This window comes from Plectropomus leopardus, chromosome 10 (assembly GCF_026936395.1).
Source record: "Plectropomus leopardus strain MGB_pleo_1.0 chromosome 10, ASM2693639v1, whole genome shotgun sequence".
NCBI lineage: Eukaryota > Metazoa > Chordata > Actinopteri > Perciformes > Serranidae > Plectropomus > Plectropomus leopardus.
The window spans coordinates 19,010,421-19,034,552 of record NC_142185.1 but is presented as its reverse complement, the minus strand read 5'-3'; the positions used below and the strand labels follow the sequence as shown (position 1 = coordinate 19,034,552).

The 24,132-nt window shown below is 38.1% G+C and overlaps 1 protein-coding gene across 1 annotated transcript in view; it reads right to left on the bottom strand.

The window, feature by feature from the left end:
• Positions 1–21,404, bottom strand: part of scn1laa (sodium channel, voltage-gated, type I-like, alpha) — a 32,256-nt gene extending 10,852 nt beyond the window's left edge. Inside the window, exons 1-16 of the mRNA XM_088083223.1 lie at positions 21,230–21,404; positions 16,357–16,667; positions 16,003–16,121; positions 15,734–15,823; positions 15,485–15,613; positions 13,762–13,853; positions 12,724–12,939; positions 12,494–12,557; positions 11,866–12,007; positions 10,594–10,800; positions 9,649–9,918; positions 5,162–5,294; positions 4,811–5,049; positions 4,524–4,697; positions 4,071–4,427; positions 3,415–3,888 (exon numbers count right to left, since the gene is read on the bottom strand). Coding sequence (XP_087939349.1) covers positions 3,415–3,888; positions 4,071–4,427; positions 4,524–4,697; positions 4,811–5,049; positions 5,162–5,294; positions 9,649–9,918; positions 10,594–10,800; positions 11,866–12,007; positions 12,494–12,557; positions 12,724–12,939; positions 13,762–13,853; positions 15,485–15,613; positions 15,734–15,823; positions 16,003–16,121; positions 16,357–16,614 — 2,964 coding nt within the window. The 5' untranslated portion in view covers positions 16,615–16,667; positions 21,230–21,404. The remainder of the gene's footprint in view (positions 1–3,414; positions 3,889–4,070; positions 4,428–4,523; positions 4,698–4,810; positions 5,050–5,161; positions 5,295–9,648; positions 9,919–10,593; positions 10,801–11,865; positions 12,008–12,493; positions 12,558–12,723; positions 12,940–13,761; positions 13,854–15,484; positions 15,614–15,733; positions 15,824–16,002; positions 16,122–16,356; positions 16,668–21,229) is intronic.
• Between the last annotated feature and the right edge of the window lie 2,728 nt (positions 21,405–24,132).

The following is a 24,132-nucleotide window of genomic DNA, read 5'->3' as shown; positions in this document are numbered from 1 at the left end:
TGTCCTGGGACCAGCTAATGCAGTGCAGGGAATGATGTAAGCATGTTACTGCGATATATTGTGAGCACTAAAGTCCGTGTGTTGATGATTTGTGTTTCAATCCATCCATTCTGTTTAGGTCAGAAGCATTTTATAAAAACTGTGAAACATTAAAGGTTCTGTGTATAAATTAAATACATTATTATAAAAACATTATTAATGTTTTGGAGGTTTTTTTGACTGCCAATGGGTGAAATGGTTGTAACATAATTCAAAAATTGAGACCCTACCCAACTTTCTTGGTTGCTTATAATAGCCTGTGGACTGACTTCCGTGTAATGGACTCAAGACTTATTTTCCTGGAAAATCCAAAAGTCATGATGTTTATATGCATTTTGAGTTCCTTGTCTGTCTTCAGCTATGCTACACCCACCACCCTGGCACCCACTACAACACAGAGCCATAGATTTATAATAATACCAAGATACCAGATGCCAAGATGGTGCCTATTCATTAAAATGGAGTTGCTCGCCTGGCACATTGGCCAAAAACATTTCTAGCTTTCGTGTTTACTTCTGTGGTATGTGGCCCAGTGACTCTCCGCAGCAGTGTATCTCCTGCTGGCCCTGCCTGCAAGTTCCAGCCCGCCTAATAAACTTTATGTTGTGATGAGGTCAGTTTTTTAAATTATTTTCCTTGGCTTCAGGAAAGTTTTACAAATACAAAACCTCCATGGATAAAAAAAATTTTTAAAAAAGAGTCATGATTAACCTTATTTACAGTTTGAGGTGTCCTGTCAACAGTTTTACTGACGTCCCTTTTACAATGGTGACCTATGTGAAAATGCTTTTTGGGCCGTAAGGTTTTTTTCCCCAATGCAATACCATGAGTAGCCACTGGAAAAAAAATGACTGCAAGGCTGAGCTGCATTTCAGGAAGTGCCCTTTCATTTCAGGCCAGTATTTTGTAGTGTCCAAACAGTTTAATTACACCATCACGTGATGCCCTGCGGTCCAAAAAGACTTTCCCCATTGACTTATATGGTGAAGGACACATCTGTTAATCAGGAGATTGATTTTTGTAAGCATTGCATTCCCTGCCAAATAACTAATTTTTCTCTCAAGATTTGATTCATTCAGTATGGATAATATCTGGAAAATCTAGAAGACCTGCAAGATTAAATAATTTTATCTCCATTCAAGTTTCCAAAGTGCTAAACTGAAAGTTTGCTTTTCGACAGCACTTTGCATTTGAAAATATGGCTGATCTCCTTATCATATGGGTAATTTCACACCCGGTAGTTAAACCATTTTGGCTTTATGTGCCACTGAACAATTCTCATAGGAATGAAAAGGGCCTCCCAAAATTTACTCAATATTGTAAAACTCAAGAAAATGAAACAAAACAAAAAATTGATTTTAGTTAAACTAAATTAACTTTCACTGATGTTTGACTGAATAAAAATATTACAGAAACAACAAAAATAAAAATTCAGGACTGGAGAGGTCAAAGATGAATGGTTGATCTGTTTAAACGGTAACTGGGTGATTACATGCAGTAGGTAATCTCCAGCTTATGTATAGTGAAGTGTTCTTGTCTCCTGAAATGTTGAGAGCATCTATAAAGCAGCAGAAAGCAAGCAGCAATGACTTTGTTTACAATTTTTCACATAAAATATTGGCTGATTATTGAAAGCTGAGACAAAATTTAAAGTAGTACATTTAAAAAGTAAATCTCAAAGAAGCAACAATCACATAATAGACACTCAGCATGTTTCTTTTTTTCTTTCACGTGTCATCTTTCTCAAAGCACAAACAGCTCAGATTCAGCTCCCAAGCACTCAGACTTAAATGGCACATAATGAAATCTACACGCTGGTATTTTCCTGTCTATATGGCTTCACCTTCGTTAAAGGGTCGTGGTATATAGGCTCTTCAGGGAAAATGTTAGGTCACATGCTCATACCTCATCATCACTGTGGACAAAGTGCTGCAACATGACTACTGCGAAAAATCATACCATTTAGCTTCAATAACTGATATTTTTGCCAAGAACCTCAACCAACACTGAAATCCCACCCATCACACACCATAAACATTAGTGATATAGCTGATAAGATTTGGTTTTAAAGAAGCATTTCACCAATATAAAGAGAGTCCTCACATAAAACTAGGCTGTCTCTGCAGTAGAAAGCCAAATGCTTTTGAAATTGGTGCTACATGGCCAGAAAAAACTGAGAAAAAAAGATGCTTTTTCTCAAGAAATACAAAACCTACAACTACCAGAATGCATCATGCCTTAACAGACGCTCCCGCTGGTGGATGACATAGGGTGCTTTCGGAAATAATCACTCTGAGTGCAAACTTGACTGTTGGTAAATATGGAGCACTGTTTGAATGTAATGTTCGATTATCTAGAGCACTGCACTTTTGAAGTGGCAGAATGTGCTCTGGAGCTCTGCTGAGAGAGCAGCAGAGCTCCAACATTTTGGGGTGGTGCTTCGGTCCAACCATCAATTAAACGTGTTGGTATTTCACAACCTGGGACTGAGACTCAACAATCAACTAAAAGTTGCATAATGTTACTTTAACCATTTGTTAATTCATGGAGAAATAGAGGGCTCTGTTACTTTGAACAACAGCTCTCTCATTTTAATGTAAAGCGTCACATTGGATTTACGAACGCACCTGCAATGTAGACTGGTCTGAGTGAAACAATGGTGGCTGGCAATCATATATTACAGTTAAACCATAATCTAAAACACGTTTCTGAAAACATTTGAGGTGAGAAATATACAACACAGTAACAGAATCTTGGTTTGTATTTGATCAGCGCTGATTTTCTTTTATCATCTGACCTCCTTTTTTTTCCACCTGCATTTTCACTATGCCGGAGGCAATATGACGCCCACTTCCTGTTCACAAACTCTCACTATTACAGCTTAAAAGGGTATTTCAATATATGTATGGGAAAATTTTAGGATAAAATAATCTTGATTTATATTTGATCAGCACTGCAAAGTTTTACCATTTGATCGTGATCACATTTCAGTTCGAGTTTAAGAGCGTGAGAGGGGGGTGGGGGGGTAACCCTCTGTATCAACTGTATACTCTTTGTCTGTGCTGTTGGTGGTATGGGTGGTGGGCAATACAAAAAAACAGAAGTACAGCCTGAAATTTGAGCAATAGCCTGATAACCAGCGAAGCTCCTCCAAATTAAGTAAATTGTATGATTTGGATTAGTTTTCCCAGGGGGGAGGGCGAATAGATTGGCACTAGTTAGAGTTTAGCACAATTCATCTACACATGCTACCCATATTGTTTTGAAATAGCGTGGTTGAAAATGAGCAAAATAATCCTTTAAAGAAGCAACTAATTTCTAACAATAAAGCAATCTTGACAGACCAAACAAACCAACCCACAAGAGCACCCTTACCCCAGTGCATCCTGGTGCATCAGACGAGGCACTGCTGAAGTCTTCTGTGTTGAGGTTTTCAAAGTCAGACTCTCCCACAGCAATAGGAACGGTGACAGTCAGGCTTGGATTGTTGATGAAAGACATTATAGAGTCATCACTCTTGCTGCTGACTATGTACTTGTCTCCATTTTTGCCCACTCCAATTACATCCCCATTTCCATTCTTAGGAAAGTCTATGATGGTGTGGTTGGGGACACTATTCGGACCTAAAGGTTTGTGGAGCTCATCCAGGGATTTTTCCTCCCCCTTCCCTTTCTTCTCTTTCCCAAGACAGACACTGTTGCAGCTGCTTCGAAGATAGGACTTTACAAAGGCAATGCCCCTGTGAATCCGAGCAATGGCAATTTGCAAGCTGTTGTCTTCCTCATCCGTCACTGTCAAGTTGTCAGCGCTGAAAGAACTCAGCAGCAGAGCCAGGAACAGGTTCAGCACCTATCAGACAGTGACATGACTTGATGTAAGATTGTGTTATCTTTAATCTATGTACTTTATCATAATAAAAATGTGCAGTTATAAAAATGCATCGTGGGTGGTTATTCTTTGCACCCATTGGCTAAATCTACAAGGTTGGACAAGTTGGATTCATGAATTGACCATAAGAGATGATAATGTACCACAAGGTTTCCAATAACCATGACCATCATGTAGACAATGATGCACTTGGTCGTCCCAGCCACCTCCATACAGTCCCACATGGTCTCTATCCACTCTCCACAAAGCACTCGGAACACAATGAGGAATGAATGGAAGAAGTCATTCATGTGCCAACGAGGTAGAGTGCAGTCCCTAGAGATTTTACACACACATTCCTTGTAGTTTTTTCCAAACAGCTGCATGCCCACAACAGCAAAGATGAAGACGATAATGGCCAGCACCAGCGTCAGGTTGCCCAAAGCCCCAACTGAGTTGCCAATTATTTTGATCAGTGTGTTAAGAGTGGGCCACGATTTAGCCAACTTGAATACTCTCAGCTGTGAAAACAAAAGAAAAACAAGTAATTCCATTTCTTTCGGCACGCGAAAAGCACCTGAAAGTATTGGCTCTGACAGATATGTATTTAGACTTACCAGTCTGAATGATCTCAGAACAGACATGCCTCCCACGTCTTCCAAGCAAAGTTCCATCAAGCTTAAGCTGACAATGACTCCATCGAAAATATTCCATCGCTCCTGGAAGTAATGGTACGGGTCCAAAGCAATGATCTTAAGGACCATTTCAGCTGTGAAGATGCCAGTGAATACCTTTATAAAAACAACAATCAGAAATACTGACCATTAATCAACATATTACCTATTTTACAAAAAAAACACAACAGAAAACAATTTTCTGTACTTAACACTTAAAGCGGACTCACCTTATTGCCCACAGTCAGCATGTCAGTGAAACCGACGGTCATTGGATAATGCTCCATGGCCATAAACAATGTGTTGAGTACAATGCAGATGGTGATGGCTAGGTCCACAAATGGATCCATCACAATCAGCTTAACCATCCTCTTTATCTCCAGCCATACTGGACAACATTCCCAGATGAGGAAAGTATGGGCAAAATTGTACCAGCAAGGAGGACACTTCTGCCTGGACTCTTCAAGTTCTATCGTACAAGTGATGGCAAAAAAAAATTTCATCTAAAAGTACCATTTATCTTTTCAATGTACAAGATATAACCAAGATAGGATGCTCGTGCAATGGTGCACAATACCTACCCTCCATTGTGCTAGTTATGACACTAGCTATACTAAGAGCTCTCTGTCTGGCCTCTGGCCCCTCAAGGAAGTCCATAAACTCCTGTTGTGGTCCTCCACGAGCCTGTCTGTATTCTGTGTCAGTGGTGTCAGCCTGGAGATAGAAAAAATTGTTAAGGATTCAACTGTGCATCATGACATAACATGTTATCATGGACATACAAAAGCTACAAAAGGAATTCTGCATCAGAATGTGTCCGGCTGGACTCCAATAGGTAAAGCTCTACATGAAAACTTGGCACAATATGACACCCTGGTCAGTTGGTCAGTAGCAGCAGTTATTCTTGCCAATCACGGTGGACTGAGAAACAATTGTAACAGTGAAAAAAAATTGTTGCCATTCTCCAAGCCAGCCTCACAAGTTAAAAGTTTACTTTAGCATCTACTGAGGCACTCATATCTTACAAGGGTTGTGGGAAGCCTTGTGAGACACTGCTCCTTGTCACAGTGTGTGTCGTGATTTCATAGACTTTTGGAAAGACTAGTCCATTGTATAAGACTCATTTAAATTGCCTTTATTAGGACAAGGGTTCTTGGGTTTGGGTCTGTGTTTCCCCTCCTGTGTTCCTGTGCTGCATTTCCCTCTTTTACCCATCTACACAACTGTCCTGCATCAGCCTCATTAGTCCTTCCCTGCCCCTCAGAACAACCTGAGCTCTCCACCCGTTTTCTCCACCTGCACTTCATCCCGTTGTCAGTCTGGTTTTTATTTAAGTTCTGGTTTTTAGTTCAGTCTGTGTTGGATCCTTGTTTTGGTCATGTTATGTTCAATTGCTGTTACTTTGGATTAAAGACTGATCAACGGCTTTGTATTAAGTGACCATCTTCCTGTGTGCCACTGAATATGTATAACAGATGGAAGTGTTTTAGTGTTGACTTAAAATACTGGTGTCTTTATCCTAAAATTTGGAAAAGATTTTTGAATATTACCTCATTGCTTATATTTTTAGCTACGCTAGCTGCATAATTACATTTTTGGCCTTTGGTGAAATATCTCAACTACTATGGAGTGGATGATTATGAGCTTTGGTATTGCAGATACATGGTGCCAAGAGGACAAATCCTAAGGACTTTGGTGATCCCCTGACTTGTCCTCTAGAGCCATCATCAAGTCAGATATTTTAATTGTAAAATACTTTGGTTTATGGGCAAATACGACCAAAACTAAATGCATTCACACCAGCCTAAATATTTTAGTATTGCTATCCTGAGCAGGTTAGCATGCTGATGTTAGCATGTAGCACAAAGCACTGCTTGTAATTGATTAGCACAAAGGAGGAATGCAAAAAGTTGACAGCATTTACAGCGCCTAAATAAATAGAGTCCAATAGTTCTCTGACACATGCATCATTCTATAACCAAAAACCTGCTTTGAAAAAAAAAGATTAACAATAAATTTATATTAATTAAATGTTAAATAAATCACTAGTATAGAGACAGAGTACAATCACCACACTCCGAAAGCCCAATGCAAGGGAAAACTATTAGCCCACAATACGCAACCAAGGGCTGAAACATTGACAAAATGCCTGTAACCAGCAAAAAAGCATTAGATTTCAAGTCAAATGATTATTTTTGGATCTATGTCTATTGACATTTCATTTAATTTAGGATTCCCATTAGCTTTAGCCAAAGCTGAAGCTATTCTTCCAGAGGTCCACCCAAACTCAGTATTGTCGGTTTCAGTGTCCCTTCTCCTTACTTTGTTTATCTTGGGAGAAATGATCTGATTGAATGGCTAGAGGTGACATACTTGATATTTATAACTATTTGATCAAATCACCAGGTAAGATCATCATTTAATGTAACAAAGGTCAAAGCCAAGCCTTGAAAAGCTTAGTTAGCTTTCAACAGTTTGTCTGGCCATATAAGCAAACTTCTTGCTGCACGTCAGCACTCCACAATTTTGCCATGTCTTACTGCTGATGCCTCACATATTTGCTTCAAGCTGTTTTTCTGTTCTGCAACTCATGAAAACTTAGTTATTATTATTGTTATTAGTTAGACTGTTGGTGGTGCATCCCAACACACAGCGCCTTTCAGGTATTTTTGTGTTGTTTGCTAGCAGACACAAATGACAAGGAGGCACCGCCCCACAATATGAAGTCAAAGGAAAGCGATGAATTGTTTTCCCCTCTGGTGAAGGTGGGACTTAAATGCACTCTGTCTCTATGGCCTTTCAACTTCAAAGGTACACGGTAAAACATACAGTGTTAGTCAGACAGGAAAAGGACAAAGAAAAAGTAGAAAACCATAATGGAGATATGGACTATAGGCAAATGAAATAGGGCCATCTGGGCAAACCAACCCTTTCTTACATTGTCTCCAGTGGAAGCCATATCTACTGTCACTTTAGGTAGACGGAGCCCCACAGGTGACGATGGGAGTGAATTGCCCCCCACTAGAGACGCAACCCCACTGCGATCTACAGAGCTGTGCTTGATCCCATTGGGTTGAAGTAGGAGATGCGAAAAGAAGCTGTTCTGACTCATAGTGCTGCTGCGTCGATCACTCCGCGGAAGAAACAAAGAACCCCTCCGACTCCGGTTGTCTTCAAAAATGCTGTTCTCATCATCTGCAAACCCATTTTCTGAAGCAACGTCATGCGCTTGGCTTTGGAAACTGAAAAGGCTGGTCCTGCTGTACCGTCTGGACGAGAGCAGGGGTCCACGAAAACTCAGAAAGGACTGGGAGAGAGAGATATTCTTCAGTGGATACACGAAGTATGCTGATTGTAAAGAAGACAGAACGCTGATGACAACAATCGCCATATGTGTCATTGACATAAAAGTGATCTTTGTGTTGAGGTGAAGAAAGAATTGCCTGATGATGACAATGATGATGATGATAAGGATGATGATGAATATGATGATGTCAGTAAGGAATGTAAGGAAACTGCAAAATTAAAAATACAAGTTGGTGAGGACTAAGAACGGTGAAGGTGGTTATCATGATGGTGATGAAGAAGAAAAAGATAATCATGAAAATGGCGGTGGTGGTGGTAATAAGCATTACAAGGAGGAACTTGCAAAATAAAAAAAATGCATTTTGATAGTTGGCAATAACAAGGATATAAGAAGTTGGCGCAGACAAATATGAAGAAGAAGGTGATGATGATGATGATTAAGATGTTGATGATGATGATGATGATGATGATGATGATGATGATGATGACGATAAAGAAAAGAAAAAAAGTGCCATTGTGATAGCAGTGAATGAAATGTTGCATTGGGCATAATTCCATGACATAAAAGTAGTCACAAAATTTGCTAGCAGCTCATATAGATTCAGGAAATTTAGAAAATATATATGTTGAAAAAGACGACAGGCTAATCAATATTCTAAAATTCCACACTCACAACTATCTGAGGCTGTAATGCACTCCATCAAATTACCACTCCATCTGCCTCTCCTGCCTGTCACTTATTTTAAACTCTGCAAGGAGCTTGATGAAAGTCAGCGAGTCCTCTTACTGACAAAAGTTAGACACTTCTGCTATTCAACTAAGAAACACTGATCACAGACTGGAGTTTTGATGTTTCCTGATCTACGTTATTTTGCAATTAGAATTAATGCCTTGCTGATGTATGCCTCCACAAACCAGTCATGTTGCACTTACAAATCACATCCATGTCTGTGAAAACACGAATGCTTCATAAACATCTTCCCCCCGGCGGCACAGACGATCTCCACAATCAGCACGGTTTCAAGGTGGACACACGATTAGTGTCAAAAATTCAGTATTTGACCAAATATCTCCCCCTCTGTTACTGAAAATGTAATGACTGATAAAGTGTTTTTTCATAACATTATGATGTCACAGTAAAGCTGACCTTTGACCTTTGATATAAAATGCCATCACTTTATCATTTTATCATCTTAGACACCTGTTCAAAATTTTGTCATAATAAGCACATGGCCGATTATGGCCAAAAACATGTTTTGTGAGGTCCCAATGACCTTTGACCTTCAACCACCAAATTCTGATCAGTTCATCCTTGACATCCCGTAGGCATTTGTGCCAAATCTGTGGAACCTCCCTCAAGGTTTTCTGGAGACATTGTGTTTACAACAATGAGAAGGCCACAGTTACCCTGACTTTTGACCATCAAAAAATCGTTGAGTTCAAGTGAATATTCAAGCCAAATTTGAAGAATATATAATATACATTTTTGACATTGAATATTACAGCTTATGCCACTGCTATTTGGTGGGACTATACACTATAAATATTTTTCAGATATCAAGATGAAATGTCTAACATTTATTCCATTTTTTTTCATTCTTGACTTGATTCAGAATTACCATTATGGAAATACTGAAGTGATAGTAATTGATAAAACACTCCATAAAAGGGACTTTGAGTTGAGAAGGGACAAAATAAGCTGAAAGCAGGGCAACTGTTCATAATACATCGGTAACAAAATATCACTGTTTTCATACTAAACCTGATGTGCAGGTGAGCATTTCATGTCATAGTTGAGCTGGTTTGCACCCACAGAGAAGCGGCAGCGAGCCTTCCTGATACTGTCCTGTGAATCGGATTTAGGAACCCTCACATCAGCCCCTTTGCCCTCCTCCTCCTTCATTTTTCTTCGTCTGTTGCGTCTCTCTTTGGCACTTTTGGAGCTGAGCTTGGAAGTGTCAGAGGAGCTCTCGGGGCCACTGGCTTTATCGCTGGCCTCCCCGCTCTCTGCAGCTGCTGCAGCTGCTGCTGCCTAGGAGAGGAAAGAGCGAACAACAGGAGGCAGAATAAATCTTTGTGATTCATATATTACTCAGTATCTGCAGACAGACAGTTCTTCCTAGTGTCAGGAAGAAACAGAGTATGTCTTATGGTAATAAAAAATACAATGGTTGGTCAGCATCTTATTTTGTAGGTTTGTAGGGGCTAATTTACAGGATTCATAACCATGTATTTTGGAGCCAGTCAAATTTTTGAGACAAAACTATTTTACTTTCAAATATGATTGGTAATTGGCAACCATAAAATATGGTGGGCCAATCTAGGGCTCAGATGTAACTAAGCATATTTATTCAAATATTGTTCTGAAGCACACATTATACAAACCTGAAATTCTGCTGGAGAATAGCTAAATAATTCATTATAAATGTGAGAATTTACATATAGAATATATATAGAGAATTTACTTTCATGTCTGCTATTTCAACTTTTATGTAAGTCCTCCACCCCTGGTTAAGTTTTGTACATGTATAAAGTGGTTTTCTGTTTGTTCCAAATAAACATAAAAAGAAAGCCCCCCCCACCCCCCAACCCCTCAGGTCTCTTTCATAAACAATGTCATTTCTGGTTCTAAAACAAAATGCATCCCAACTATATGCTATGTAATTGGAATCAGTCCTTTATACAGAGATCTTAGATTGTCCTGTACCTGGGCATCCTCTTGCTGCTGTTTTAGCTGCTCAGCCATAGCATCATACTCTTCCTTCTTCTGCTGCTCCTCCTTTATGGTGGCCTGGCTCTGCTCCTCATAGGCCATAGCTACTACAGCTAAGATCAGGTTGACCAGGTAGAAGGAACCGAGGAATATCACCAGCACAAAAAAGATCATGTAGGGCTTTCCAGCTGCCCGCAACGTCTGGAAAAAAAATAAACAGTTTAGCGTTATGCTTTGGTTATTCAGTATCATTATAGTTATTATAGGCGTTGTAATTATTTCTTCTTTAATCTTTTCTTTCCTTTTTCTTTCACTTCATTTTACTCAAGTATATAATTATCATTGTGCAGCAGAATGCATATCCATTTCTTGGTCACTCCATTTGTTTGTCTGTGGCAAATATATTTTGAGAAATAATGTCAAGATTAGCATGACAAGCTCATTCACTTCTAAGGGGTAAGAAACCATGAAATTGAAATAATTAGATAAATACCCTGTGAAATTTGCATCAGGTCAAAAGAAAGAAAGAAAAATAAACTATTACCATTCCAGATCATGATCAAGAGACCAAACAAGTAAAAACAAGTAATGCTACCCAATTACACACAAAAAGATATGATCATTGGATCTTTGTTGTTTTAATGTTTAATTTACTTGCAGTTAGTACAATGTTGAGCCTATTCAGTGGACACCTACAGTATTTGCATTTAGGTCTATTCAAGTTATGTTGCCTGAGTCACAGCAGGACTCATTATTGTTCCCTCTGACCAAGATGCACCTGCATTTCATTCAGAGGTTTGTTTGAACTCTTTTATTACCAATAATGTAATGTGAGGATGCTTTGTCTTTGACAGAGCCCCTCCTTGACACAGCAAGCCCTGCCTGTTTATGTATGTAGAGAAGCAGACCATACAAATACAGCATCCTTCACCACACATGAGATCAAACATTTCATCAACCTGCCACCAAGCAAGCCACCGCTGTTTTTCTGGGGTCGCTGAGCAACCAAAGAAGAAGGGAAGACAACAGTGCTACTTAATGAAGTACTTCAACTACAAAATGAATGACCCATATATTAATCACTCATCCTGTGTTGCCTACCTTGTTAATCAATGTCTTTATTATTGTGTTTATGTATGTTTAACGTATTTTAATTTTCTTTGAAGCAAAGTTATTGACATTTATGACAGAAAATGTGTGGAAATCATAAATACATGGATTGATGCTTAGAGAAGTTCATCCAGTCTTTCTAATTCCACTGCCTACCTGCTGGTAAAGGTTTTCCCAGGCATCCTGTGTCATCAGTCGAAACAGAGCGAGAAAGGCCCAACCAAATGAGTCAAAGCTGGTGTAACCATAGTCTGGGTTCCTTCCCACTCTCCAGCAAATGAACCCCTCTGGACACTGCCTGTAACGAGCAGAGAGTCTGTGAGGCTCAGAAGAAGTCAAATATAATAATATAATAATATAATAATATATATATATATATATATATATATATATATATATATATATATATATACACACACACACACACACACACACACACACACACATATATATATATATATATATATATATATATATATATATATATATATATATATATATATATATATATATATATATATATGTTGGTTTGAATGTCCTATCTCTGGACAATTTTCAACAATATTGCCCGATTTAAAACATTTGTTAGCAAAGTTATCAAATAGAAATCACATGTAACATTACTTTGATGAAGTAATTAGAGTAGTTAGTAATCACATTTTAACAGGGTACCTAGTAATCGGTAACCTAATACATGTCAAAAGTAACCTGTTGAACACTGATGGTAGCAAATGACCCACCCAAATATAATGTCCAGGTCTAAAGCCTTGAAGAATAAGCTTACCCAGCTCCACGGCCAGATCCACAAAGCAATGGATCTTTTTTGCCGTTAAGGTAATACAGATTACCTGATAGAGAAAAAGGGGAAAATATAAAAATAAAATTGGTGTTTGGTGACTAATTTTATAACGTTCTATTTATCCTTACATAAGTAATATGTTTTTTGTTATTTCTTTTTTTATGTGCAGGATGAAGTTGTGACTAACTCAAAGCAGAACAGACCAAAGTACTCACTCTTATTGAGCGCGTATGTCTCCCAGTCGAAATCTTTCATCGTTGTACCATTGAGGGTGGAATTATCAGGTTGCCTCACACACTTTTGCTTTAAATGGCCCATAAACAGCTGTAACCCTATGAGGGCAAAGACGCTCAAGCAAAAGACGGTGAGAATCATCACATCAGCAAGCTTCTTCACAGACTGGAACAATGCACCAACAATGGTCTTCAAGCCTGCAAAATACAGAATCAGTCATTACTCTAAGTAGTCAAGTAAAAGAACATGACAGCATAAACAACAGTAATGTGCTGTCTATAAAAACTGATGCCAATGAGTTCTGCTTTTAAAGGAGTATTCCACCAAATTAGCCTTTACTCCATAAATCCTGTGAGAAGATTTTGGGTGTAATATTAGCAGAGTTCCCCTTTAAAGTAAGACATTCCTTCTTTTACTTTTTATGCTAGGAAAAAAAGAAAACATTTTCCTTACACAGTGATTTAAGATCATGCATTTCGGCAATGCTGTACATGCTACAATGATGGGACAGACCCACAGGTTAAGTGACATTATGCTGTCATTGACCACAAGCAAATTGGAGGAAATGGCTATCAAGGGATTAGTGCAATGAAAACAAAAGCAGATTGTTCCAAAACACAAAAGCAAATGGCACAGATCTCACAGAGTAACTATGCGATCTACAGGCAGGAAAACACACAAGAACATTAAATCTTTAGATTTGCTCCTCAAGACTTGATTTCAGTGGCTATATGTGTATGAGAGTCAAAGAGCTGGACTCAGAAGCTGATCCATTGATCTATTTAAGACCTGTATGTCCATTTAACTAGCTCTCATCTGTGATACCAAAGATTGTTTTTAGGATTGCAAATGTTCAGAATGGTGAAACAACTCTGTGAAATATCTGTGATAAGGAGGTGGACAGGTTGGTCTGGGAGCATCACACATTGGCGGGGGGAACTGGAGGACGGGCGGTTGAGGGGGTGCAGGAGAAAACTGTACAAGAGACTAACTAACATGCACTTGTTGGTAATGCTTACCTGGGATAACTGAAATAGCTTTTAAAGCTCTCAGCACTCTGAATATGCGAAGAACTGAAAAATTGCCCAGGGGTACAAACGTAGTGACATACCTGCAGGGAAAATGAGAATTACCATGAAATACTGACCGAGACAATAACACATGAAACATAGATTGAAGCCAACATTTTGTTCAAACAGTATCCAGTGCAGGAGTCAAACAGTAAAAATTGAGGCATGCAAATTGGTGAAAATAAACTGATAGAGAGTTCATTGTGATGAGAATTTTAAAAATGCACCAGCTGCCATGTGGTACAAACTTCAAAGATAAGTCTGGTGATATTCTACATGGTTTTTATTTTCAACAAATCTTATAAAGATAAACAATAATGTCCTTTGTTTCATAGACCCCCATTGTTCTCCAAATGAACGACATAAAAGAGGCACATTTAGCACTGGGAGACCTGTTCCTTCTTAAAATGAACAATGCTGTTGGTAAAACTCAATCGAGCAGCAGATGTCCTTTAAGCCACACCAGAAAATAATGCAAAACAAATCCAATATTCACTCCTGTTTTAGAAAATGTTGCTAAAAACATGCATTTTACTTGAGAAAATTATCGCATTATAAATAACAAAACTATATCTGTGAGCCATTCAAAAATATTTACATATACAGTAGAAATTCATGGGCATGGACAAGTAGAGAGGGTGGGGAAATATAACAAAAAAAATATCTTGAAGTGATCTAATGCATTATTTGTTTTGTGATCTATTGACTGTAAGGAAAATAAAACCAGCCATATTCTTTAAGACCTACAAATGGCTTTTAAAATAAATGATAACTTGAAACAGATGTACAACCCCAATTCCATAAAAGATGGGATGTTGTGTAAAACATAATTAAAAACAGAATACAATGATTTGCAAAACTTTTTGGACCTATGTTCAGTTAAGTTCAATATGAAGACAAGATGTTTACATCTCTGGAGGCATTATGAATTCCAACAGGTACATACAGGTTTTGGAGCAACATATGCTGCCATCCAGACTATGTCTTTTTCAGGGACATCCCTTTTTATTCAAGCAAGACAATGTGCCACAATCTGCATGTATTACATCAGAGTGGTTTTGCAGTAAAAGAGTGCAGGTACTATACTGGCCTACCTGCAGTCCAGAGTTGAAAATTGAAAATGTGTGGTGCATTATGAAGCACATCATACAACAAGAGATACCTCTGACTGACAAGCAACTGAAGTTTTATATCAAGCAAGCATGGAAAAGAAATTAACTTTCAAAACTTCAACAATTAGTGTCCTTAGTTCCCAAATGCTTACTGCTTAATGCTTAATGAGTTTTGTTAAAAGAAAAGGTGATGTAACAGAGTGATAAACAAGCGACCAACTTATAACATGTTGCAGACAACAAATTGAGAATAAGTTTATCAATTTCAACATGTATTTCACTGAATAAATGTCAAAATCGATCCCCAAATCATTGAGTTCTGTTTTGTTTACATTTTACACTGCATCCCAACTAGTTTTGCAATCAGGTTTGAAAGTAATGATCATACTTTAGATCATTTGTTATGAATAGTTACATATTTTAATAAAACTGCTTTTGTTACCAGTAGTGAAACCAGTAAAACATCATTTTTGTTACCTATACTAAAGAACCACTGGGGAAAAGATGTAACAGCTCTTCCATCAATATCCCAATTGACTGAATGTGTGGTAAGTACTTACGCCATGATAATGACACTGAAATCCAACCAATTCCAGGGATCTCTTAGAAACGTGAACTTCCCTATGCAGAACCCTCGAGCTAAAATTTTAACGAGGGATTCAAACGTATAGATTGCGGTAAATGTGTACCTGTTGGAAACAAAATGTAGTTAAAGCAAACATTTCCACTTTTATATAATCTGAGTATGTGATTCAAGGTATAATTAGGTAAAGGTATAAAAGGTCTTCAAGGTATAAAAGGTAACTTACTCTACAAACTTTAAGTGTTCAGGCACTGTACTATATGTCATAAACACACAGTTGACGAGGATAGTGAGCATGATCACCATACTGAACAATTTGCAGGCAGCTGTCAAGGAAGCCACTTATTTTGTTGGAGATTGAACACCTTTTTTTGTATAATTTATCATAATCTCATGCAAGGTGGCAATGTAAACACCTCATGACCACAAATGTTTTGCGGTCTCAACATAAACACAATTCAAGCTTCTCAGATTATTCTCTTAAAGAAAGGATATGAGTGTACCAAAATCCTAAGTGATATTCTTCTGAGGAAGTTGAAGGGGCTCAGGAGGTACAAGGCAGGAGCGGCATTGAAGCGGAAGATGCAGTTTCCTTTGCTTAGTACTATGAAAGTCTGACAGAAAAAGACAAATATGTATAAAATACTCTTATTTCTCAACTGACTTGCAATATTTAATTTACAAAATATGAAATGATAGTACCATTGTTAGGATCTGCAGTATTTGCAGTATCTTTTTTCCCTTGTTTCTCCAGTGTTTTGCCCTCCCTTCTTGTTTAATGTTTGTGTGTGTGTGTGTGTGTGTGTGTGTGTGTGTGTGTATGTCTTAGGTTGGGTGTGGCAGACCTACATTACAGTAGTAGGGATCCGGGTCCTCCAGCGGTATCGACACCATGCCTTTAGGGGTGTCCCCATACAGACGAGGGAGTGATTTGCCCGCCTCCAGGTCACGGCTGGGCTTGAGGTCATTCTCATCATTGTGTTTTTTCTTCTCTCCCTTCGGCTTCTTGGCTTTCTCCTCTGCAATCCGTGCCTCGATGGCTTTGAGGGACTCACGACTAAACGGGCGGAGGCTGTCTGGACCTGGTGGTACAAGCAGCTGTGCCATCTTTTCATCATGCAACTTCAGAGTGAACAGCTAGCCTCCAGCATGAGAAAGGCCTAAGGGTTCAGAACAGATAAGGAGCTCTGATAGGGGTTGACAGTTGTATCTGACATGACATGTTATTTTATTGTATATAAATAATTGAAAGCATTTTTGGCAGCAAATTTGTATTGGCAGATAAGGAGTGTTTTAAAAGGAGAGGAGAAGAAGGTGGGTGTGGTTCAGCTCTTTGGCCAGAGATCATCATCTCAGGAAGTGGCAGGCTATAATGAGTCTAGAGATGGCTGTCATACACATAAATTCCTGCCAGCTATGGTAAAATTAGATCTAATTATCTGCTCTTCTGTAGATAAAATTAAGATTTGACATGACAATGATCAATTCCAGGTGAGATTCTTGCTCCTCTCCTCCATCCCTCAAAATGAAAAGAGTCCACTTTTCCCCCAGAGCACAGAGACAGAGCGGTGGGAGGAATAGATCCATCCTACTAATAGGCCTGACTGGTAGGATGTGTTAGGCAGACCTATGCAGTATTAAATATGAATGCACTACAGACTGCACTGCATCTCTCTGGGTGCCCTCTCACTGAGAGCTTTTGCCTGATCTGAATGTAATAGTGTAATAGAATACTTCCACCCGTGTCTGTGATGCAAGAAATCAATCACAAACACACTGGTCAATCAACTGCCCACAGCACTGGGTTGTACATGTGTGATGTAATTGCAACAACAAAACGGAGGTCCAATTACTAAAGAGAAAAGCTATATGTCTGGTTTACTGCTTGAATGTCAGATTTACACTGAAAGAGGCAGTTTAACAGAGACACAAGAGATACACAGAGAAACACAGCAGGATGTTCAACTGAAAGGATGTTGGTCGTGGATAATATCAGCATATTGTGCACAAAGTAAATAGATCAACAGCATTACCATTGCCGCAGGTTCCCCTGCACAGAGAGATAATCATTTACACATGTGCATCAGTGATGCTGTCAAGTCAGGACAGAAAGACAACCAATGACTGAACTGCTGAAGTGGTCAAATGCAAACACTTAAATACACCTGCCATATTATTTATCAAATCTAAATATGTCATCTCCATCCACAAGAAATTAACCCATGGAATAAATTAAGAATGTTATTTTATGTTAATGTATTCATTAGGGATGTTCCTAAACAACTAATTTTACTGAGATTTGACTTTAGACAAGCTGACTAGTCTTAAAGTAAGAAAACAGTCAGAATTGAGAAAAATTAGGTTAAATGCAGTCTGAAAAAATATTGCATATATTATTAGAGCCATCTGAAACTGTTGATCATATTTTTTAAATAACAAAAAAATATATTTTAAATGCAGGTTAAATGTGTGGCAGTTAGAACCATGCATTGTGAGCACTGTACATTATCCCACAAAAGTTAAATAAGTCACTAATAAAATCAAATTCCAGCCAAACCATGCTGGTTTTAGAAATGTCATCTTTAATAGACTTCCCACCTTGCTTGCAGGGCAAACAGGCCAATGTATGTTATGTTTTTTTCCCCTCCTTTTTGTTCTTAATCTGGCATCTTTATATTAGTTATTAGAAAATGTTATTTCTTTTTTCATAAAGACAAATTTAAGTGGAATGACAAATTATGTCAATATGTAATTTTGAATGTGTACATTAAAAAAATAATAATTTTAATAATAGTTATAATCGACTAGTATTTCAGGCAGAGACTTGAAAGACTTGCAGCATTTAATGAAAAAGTCGACTAAAAGCACACATTCCTCTTTATACATGTTCCAGAAAATATGTTTGTGTATCCGTCAGGGAACAGATCAAGCTCCAACACAAACACACTACAAGCAATGGTTTCTAACAACATGTCACAAAATAAAAGCCAACCATTTTGGACCAAATTTCCAAATCATCACTGGTCCCTTTTCCTGTTTTTTTGGTTTAGTTCACAAAATTACTGTATAGTACATTGACTGTCAGATAAAGGATACATATTACTGTCTTTTGTATAGATTTAGTAAGAGGTGCACATTTTCTGCTCAACATTAGTGAATGGCAAAAATAAATGTGAGACCTATAAGAAGAGTAACCTCTTTGTTATAGTACACCACATATTGTTGACATACTGTAATGTATGGCAGAGTACTGAGGCCACAGCATTCGTCGTCATCAAGTGCGCTGGTAACATACCACTGAAGTGTAATGGTCTTAAAGGATAACAGTCCCTTCATATAACTACAACATATGATTATTTAGATGAACACAATTCAATAGAGGCTTTACTGAAAGCAATAATTGAGGAACAACATCAAACAACAGGAAGATAAACTTCTTTCAAATAAACTTCCAAATAAACTTTGGTTCGATGTTCACTCAACAAGGTCAACCTGCAGCGACTAACCTCTACAGAGGTATGCGTCATTCTGTCAATCTGTCCCCAACTCATTACACACAACTTAGATATGAGCTGCCACTTTGAAGCTTCAAATAGGTCCACTTCAATTTATCTGCAACCTGTCGGCATCATGACGCTGCGCCGACCAACCAAAAATGGATACATTTGCTTCCCTCCACTCTCGCTGGAACACAATGTCAACACATTAGTTTGGTATTTGCAATTCATTGTACATTTAAGTGAGTCCTTCTGATGAGCTTTAAGTGATGACTGACCTTGGCCTGAGGCCGCATGATACACCTAAAAGTCTATTAAACGCTCAGGAAGTGTCAAACAGAGGCTCAGCTTTAATATTTCATGCACATTACTCATTTCAAAACTTAATTTCATTGACCTCAAAATGCTTCTTAGCACTGAAATAAGGTAAGAGATGGTTTGTGACAGACTCAAGCCTATTCAAAAGGTACTGACACATTATAAAAGCCACACTTATGTTATATTGTGTGTTATTTTTGATAGAGTTAAAGTTAGAGTTAAATATTTTTTTTCCCAAACCTGAATATAAATGTGATGAATAAACTAAAACAAGACATAATACAATGGGTATGCATGCATGTAAAAGTGGCCTACGAGCTCACTGGAGTCCTGCCTCTTGCCCACATCTTAAAACTGATTATTGAAAGCAGACTTCAAACCAAACTGTGAGCTACAAACATTAGAAAATAAAGGCAAGAAGACCCTTACAAAGGTAAAAAAAAAAAAGAAAAAAAAAAGACAAATAATGTATAGTAGAAACGCCTTCCACATTTTCTATCTCAAGACAAAACACGTGCCCATATGCCTATTGAAAGACGTATTGGTGATGTAATCATTCATATGCTGGCTATAAAAATCCTCGCTGAGCAGCAGATAAGAGATAGTATGACTGTAATATATATATAAATGTATAGATAGATAGATAGATCTATACTAAAAATATACTAAAATGTCCCCCCATTGGAGGGAATGCACTTTAACAAAGACTACGGATGGTGTGTTTTGTCTGCCTTCACTTACATGGGAATCACTTGCAAGACATCTCTACATGGACACTGTATAATTGCAGCAACCTATAACTTTTGGACATTGTGTCTTTAATTTAGACTCATGTACTCTGATGAACGTTGAACTTGTTTTGGATAATGTCCTGCTGACCACCTCAACAGGCCTACAACTGAACCGCAGCACTGCAACAAAGACGACTTCAGACTGACCAACAAGCTTAATGATTGGTGGGACACCTCTCCATCAGTGAGCAGGATACCTAACCTGTAACATACCTGAATACAGAGAGATCACAGCTCAGTATCTGTGGGCTCCTGAGGGACCAACACACTCACAGCTCTTAAGTGCTCACAGCAAATGCTTGCTGCTGCCTCTCACAGACTACAGGATCAGGGATTAGATCTCACTCGTTCAGGGCGTTGGCGAAAAAGCTGATGATAGGGAGCTCTTAACATAGTCCATAACTGGAATAAATGCACTTTTCTTCTTTTATAAGCTGACAGGCTACTCTGTATGTGTGTGTGTGTGTGTGTGTGTGTGTGTGTGTGTGTGTCTGTGTGTGAGAGAGAGAAAGAGAGAGTGTGTGTGCGGTTCAGATAGAAGGAAAACAGGACAGTCTAATCTCTAATTGACAGCAATCTAATAAAGATGTTGACAGTCATGCAGGCAGGAAGTCGTCTAAGCTGAAGTGTGGGCTAACAGTTGGTGCCATGCTCATTAAGTTCCATAACATTTTGTGGCCCATAATTTGCTCTCTAGTCTTTATGAGATACATGAGATCAATCACTTTTTTTTTTCAATACAGGCCTTCAACACATTATAAAAGACTGCATTTAACAACTTGATAGAATTTGATATGCAAAGGCTGCATCACATTGTCAAGTGTGAGAAATCTTAAATATAAGTATAATAGATAGATAGACAGACAGACAGACAGAGAGACACAGACAGATAGATAGATAGATAGATAGACAGATAGATAGATAGATAGATAGATAGATAGATAGATAGATAGATAGATAGATAGATAGATAGATTCTCTAAAAAATGAATTTTCTGTCAGCTGTAGACTTCCATAAATCATTCACCAGACTTAATTAACTTTTCAGCCAATTTCATCCCTATTTCTTTTGATAAACAGCACTCACACACAACTTCAACAGATTCTGTTTACTCACCATCAGTTTTCCATCCTCGACAGGTGAACAATAAAAAATAAGAGCTTCAACGTGGATAAAATGTTGTTTAAAATAAACTAGTCCGTCTGTTTAAGGTGTTTTTGACGCTTCTCCCTGCGCAGAATTGGTAATTTCCACGATTTGAACAGGAAAACCCTGAGAGAGAGAGAGAGAGACAGAGAGAGAGAGGGTGTGTGTATATTATCCGCCCCTCCGTGCGGCCAGAGTCAAAGTACTGTACTGAGAGTGTGCTTCCGGATGTGCTTGGGTACCAAGTGAGGGCAGAGACGGCAGGATGGCTGTTGAGATCATATTGTGGTGGACATTATCGTGCGTAATTGTCAGGAATAAAGATGTTTGCAATCCAGTATCAGAATCTAAAAGCTAAAGCCACAACTATGAATCAGATCGTGTTGTAAGAGTGTGTGTGTGTGTATGTGTGTGTGTGTGTAAGAGAAGGAGGTCAGAGTTTAGGAGCCTGTAGTCATTTTAACATCTGGGCAAGTGTTCAGTCATCACAGCAACTGCCGAAATCGCCTCCAGTCGATGGGAAAACACATATATCACATCGCAGGGATATCTCTGCAGCTGCCTTTTATGTTTTGCGTATGAGTAACAATTAATTTTGTGAAGTTGGGTGGGTGACTTCACTGTAAGCCGGGAGATTCATTGTGAGTCTGATGCCACCTGGTGGAAACAAGCAAAGTAGTAACGTATCATAGCCTATACGTTTCCAGAATGGAAAAACACACCGACACAATGGCTACTTGGGAGGTGTATATATAGAAAATATATATATATATATATATATATATATATGTGTGTGTGTGTGTGTGTGTGTGTGTGTGTGCGTAAATCCATTGAAAAATATAATTTTAAAAATTAAAAAGAAAGGCGAGTGAAAATAGAAAATGGAAATAATCCAGGAAAATTATTTAAACTGTAATGTAGAACAAATAAATAAGAACATGAAAACAGGAACAAATTCAAAGTATTACAGACTGAATTATTTAAAGGTTTAACAGGTTTAATATAAAGCTAAAATTGTATTAAGAAAGTCTGGTCCAAGAAAATTTTAACCCATGTATATGATGTTAGGCAAATAGTATTACATTTATAACAGAAAAATGTAACGAAGTCTGTGGCAAGACTGGAAACCAAATAGCATGACAAGAAAACACCTTTTTAATAACCCCACTCTTTAGCATATAACCAGTAATCAACATTCATAAAGATTTCTAACACACTAAAATACAGTTGTTAGCAAATTTGAGGCCATTTTATGTGTTTTTTTTATAACTCCATCTAAGCATCCATAATTGGATGAATGGCATTAGTATAACACGGTGTAATTACATAAGATATATAAAATATGTCTTTATGAGAGAAATACATATACATGCTGTACCTAACTATTATACAGCATAAGGGAGTGTCAGTAAAGTATGTAGTTAAGACTTAGTTTTAAAAAATGCTTACTATACAGTAGGCTATGTCTCCAATTCATTCCTTATTCTTTAATCATTTCTGACCCTGAACAAAGGACTCTTTTTAGCAATCAGTTTTGCTGTACAATCCTTAAATCCTTTAATTCCTAATTTCCGTGCATGAGTCAACATGTGTTGGAATCAAAGTACAGCCTGTTTCTCAGAGGGTAGCTGAATTAACATCTGTGTGCTGCTGCATTAAAATTATAGGCTATATGTTTAAAACATGACACCACTGCTGATTTGCTTCATGTTACAATGTCCACAGGGTTCACACAGCGAAGGCAAGGGTTAAATTTGGATTTGCTAGCAGCCCCTTCTCCAATGAGGTAGGGGGGTTGGGTATGGGTGGGGTGGGGTGGTTTCCACAGACCACACTGTCAACAGTTTGCATATAGGGACTATGTCTTCAGTGGAAAGTGTTTAGTGGATGTCAAGAGTGACAATGTGTTGAATGTTTTCTCATTTTTAACAATGTGCCACAAGCTAAATTCAGTTCACCACCATTGTATTGGTGAAATGTCTTAAATTGAATCTATAATGAATCTTTATCTTATTTCATTTATTATTTTAAGTTGAAGGTACCCTTTTAATGAATTTAAGGGAGAAGTGTTCACCCCATCAAGTCCCAAAGGACAATAATAATAATAATAATAATAATACACAACATATAGAACTTAAGACCTCAGTACAAACATTTTTTTCTTTGTTGACTCCGTGGTTCACAGACACTAAAACACTCCCTGTCCATGCATAAAAATAGACATTTGCACTGAGGCAACAAGTGCCATTTTGCTACAGGCTTAACACAACAAGTAGTGTTTTAGAGTCCACTATCTTTTGCCCTGTTCTTTATTTACTTGAATAATTGATTAAATAAATCCCATGCTTTGACTACTGCAACTACTGGAGATATTTTTTTAAGCAGAAAAAAAAGCGTACTTTAAAAGTAATAATCCTTGGCATGACAGAAAGGGGAAAACAACAAACAAAGAAACGAAAAAACATAAAACGGTTTGCGCAAAGATTTGATGGTGTTGGACTCATTCAGATTCCCCATTGACGTCTCTGAATAAACTAGTTATGACATACAATAAGACTGCCATAAGAGGGCTAATAATCATACTGTCACATTAGAAGCTTTCAATAATTAATGACACCGGGTGCGTAAATTTCGAACAGCCTTTCTCTCAATTTGCAGACGCGCGTATAGATCCTGCTGCTTAGTGGTGGCCACAGACATTCAATAAAATCAGAGAAAAAAAAACTAATCTGCATTTCTTTTAGCGGTGAGTCCACAGGGTGCAGAGAGTGTCTTGAGTGGGTGTCATTTGGACGTCAGGGGGTGGAGCTCCAGGCCCAATGTAACCCCAAGGGGCGCTGTTGAGATGTTGCAAGGCTTTACTTGAACAAATT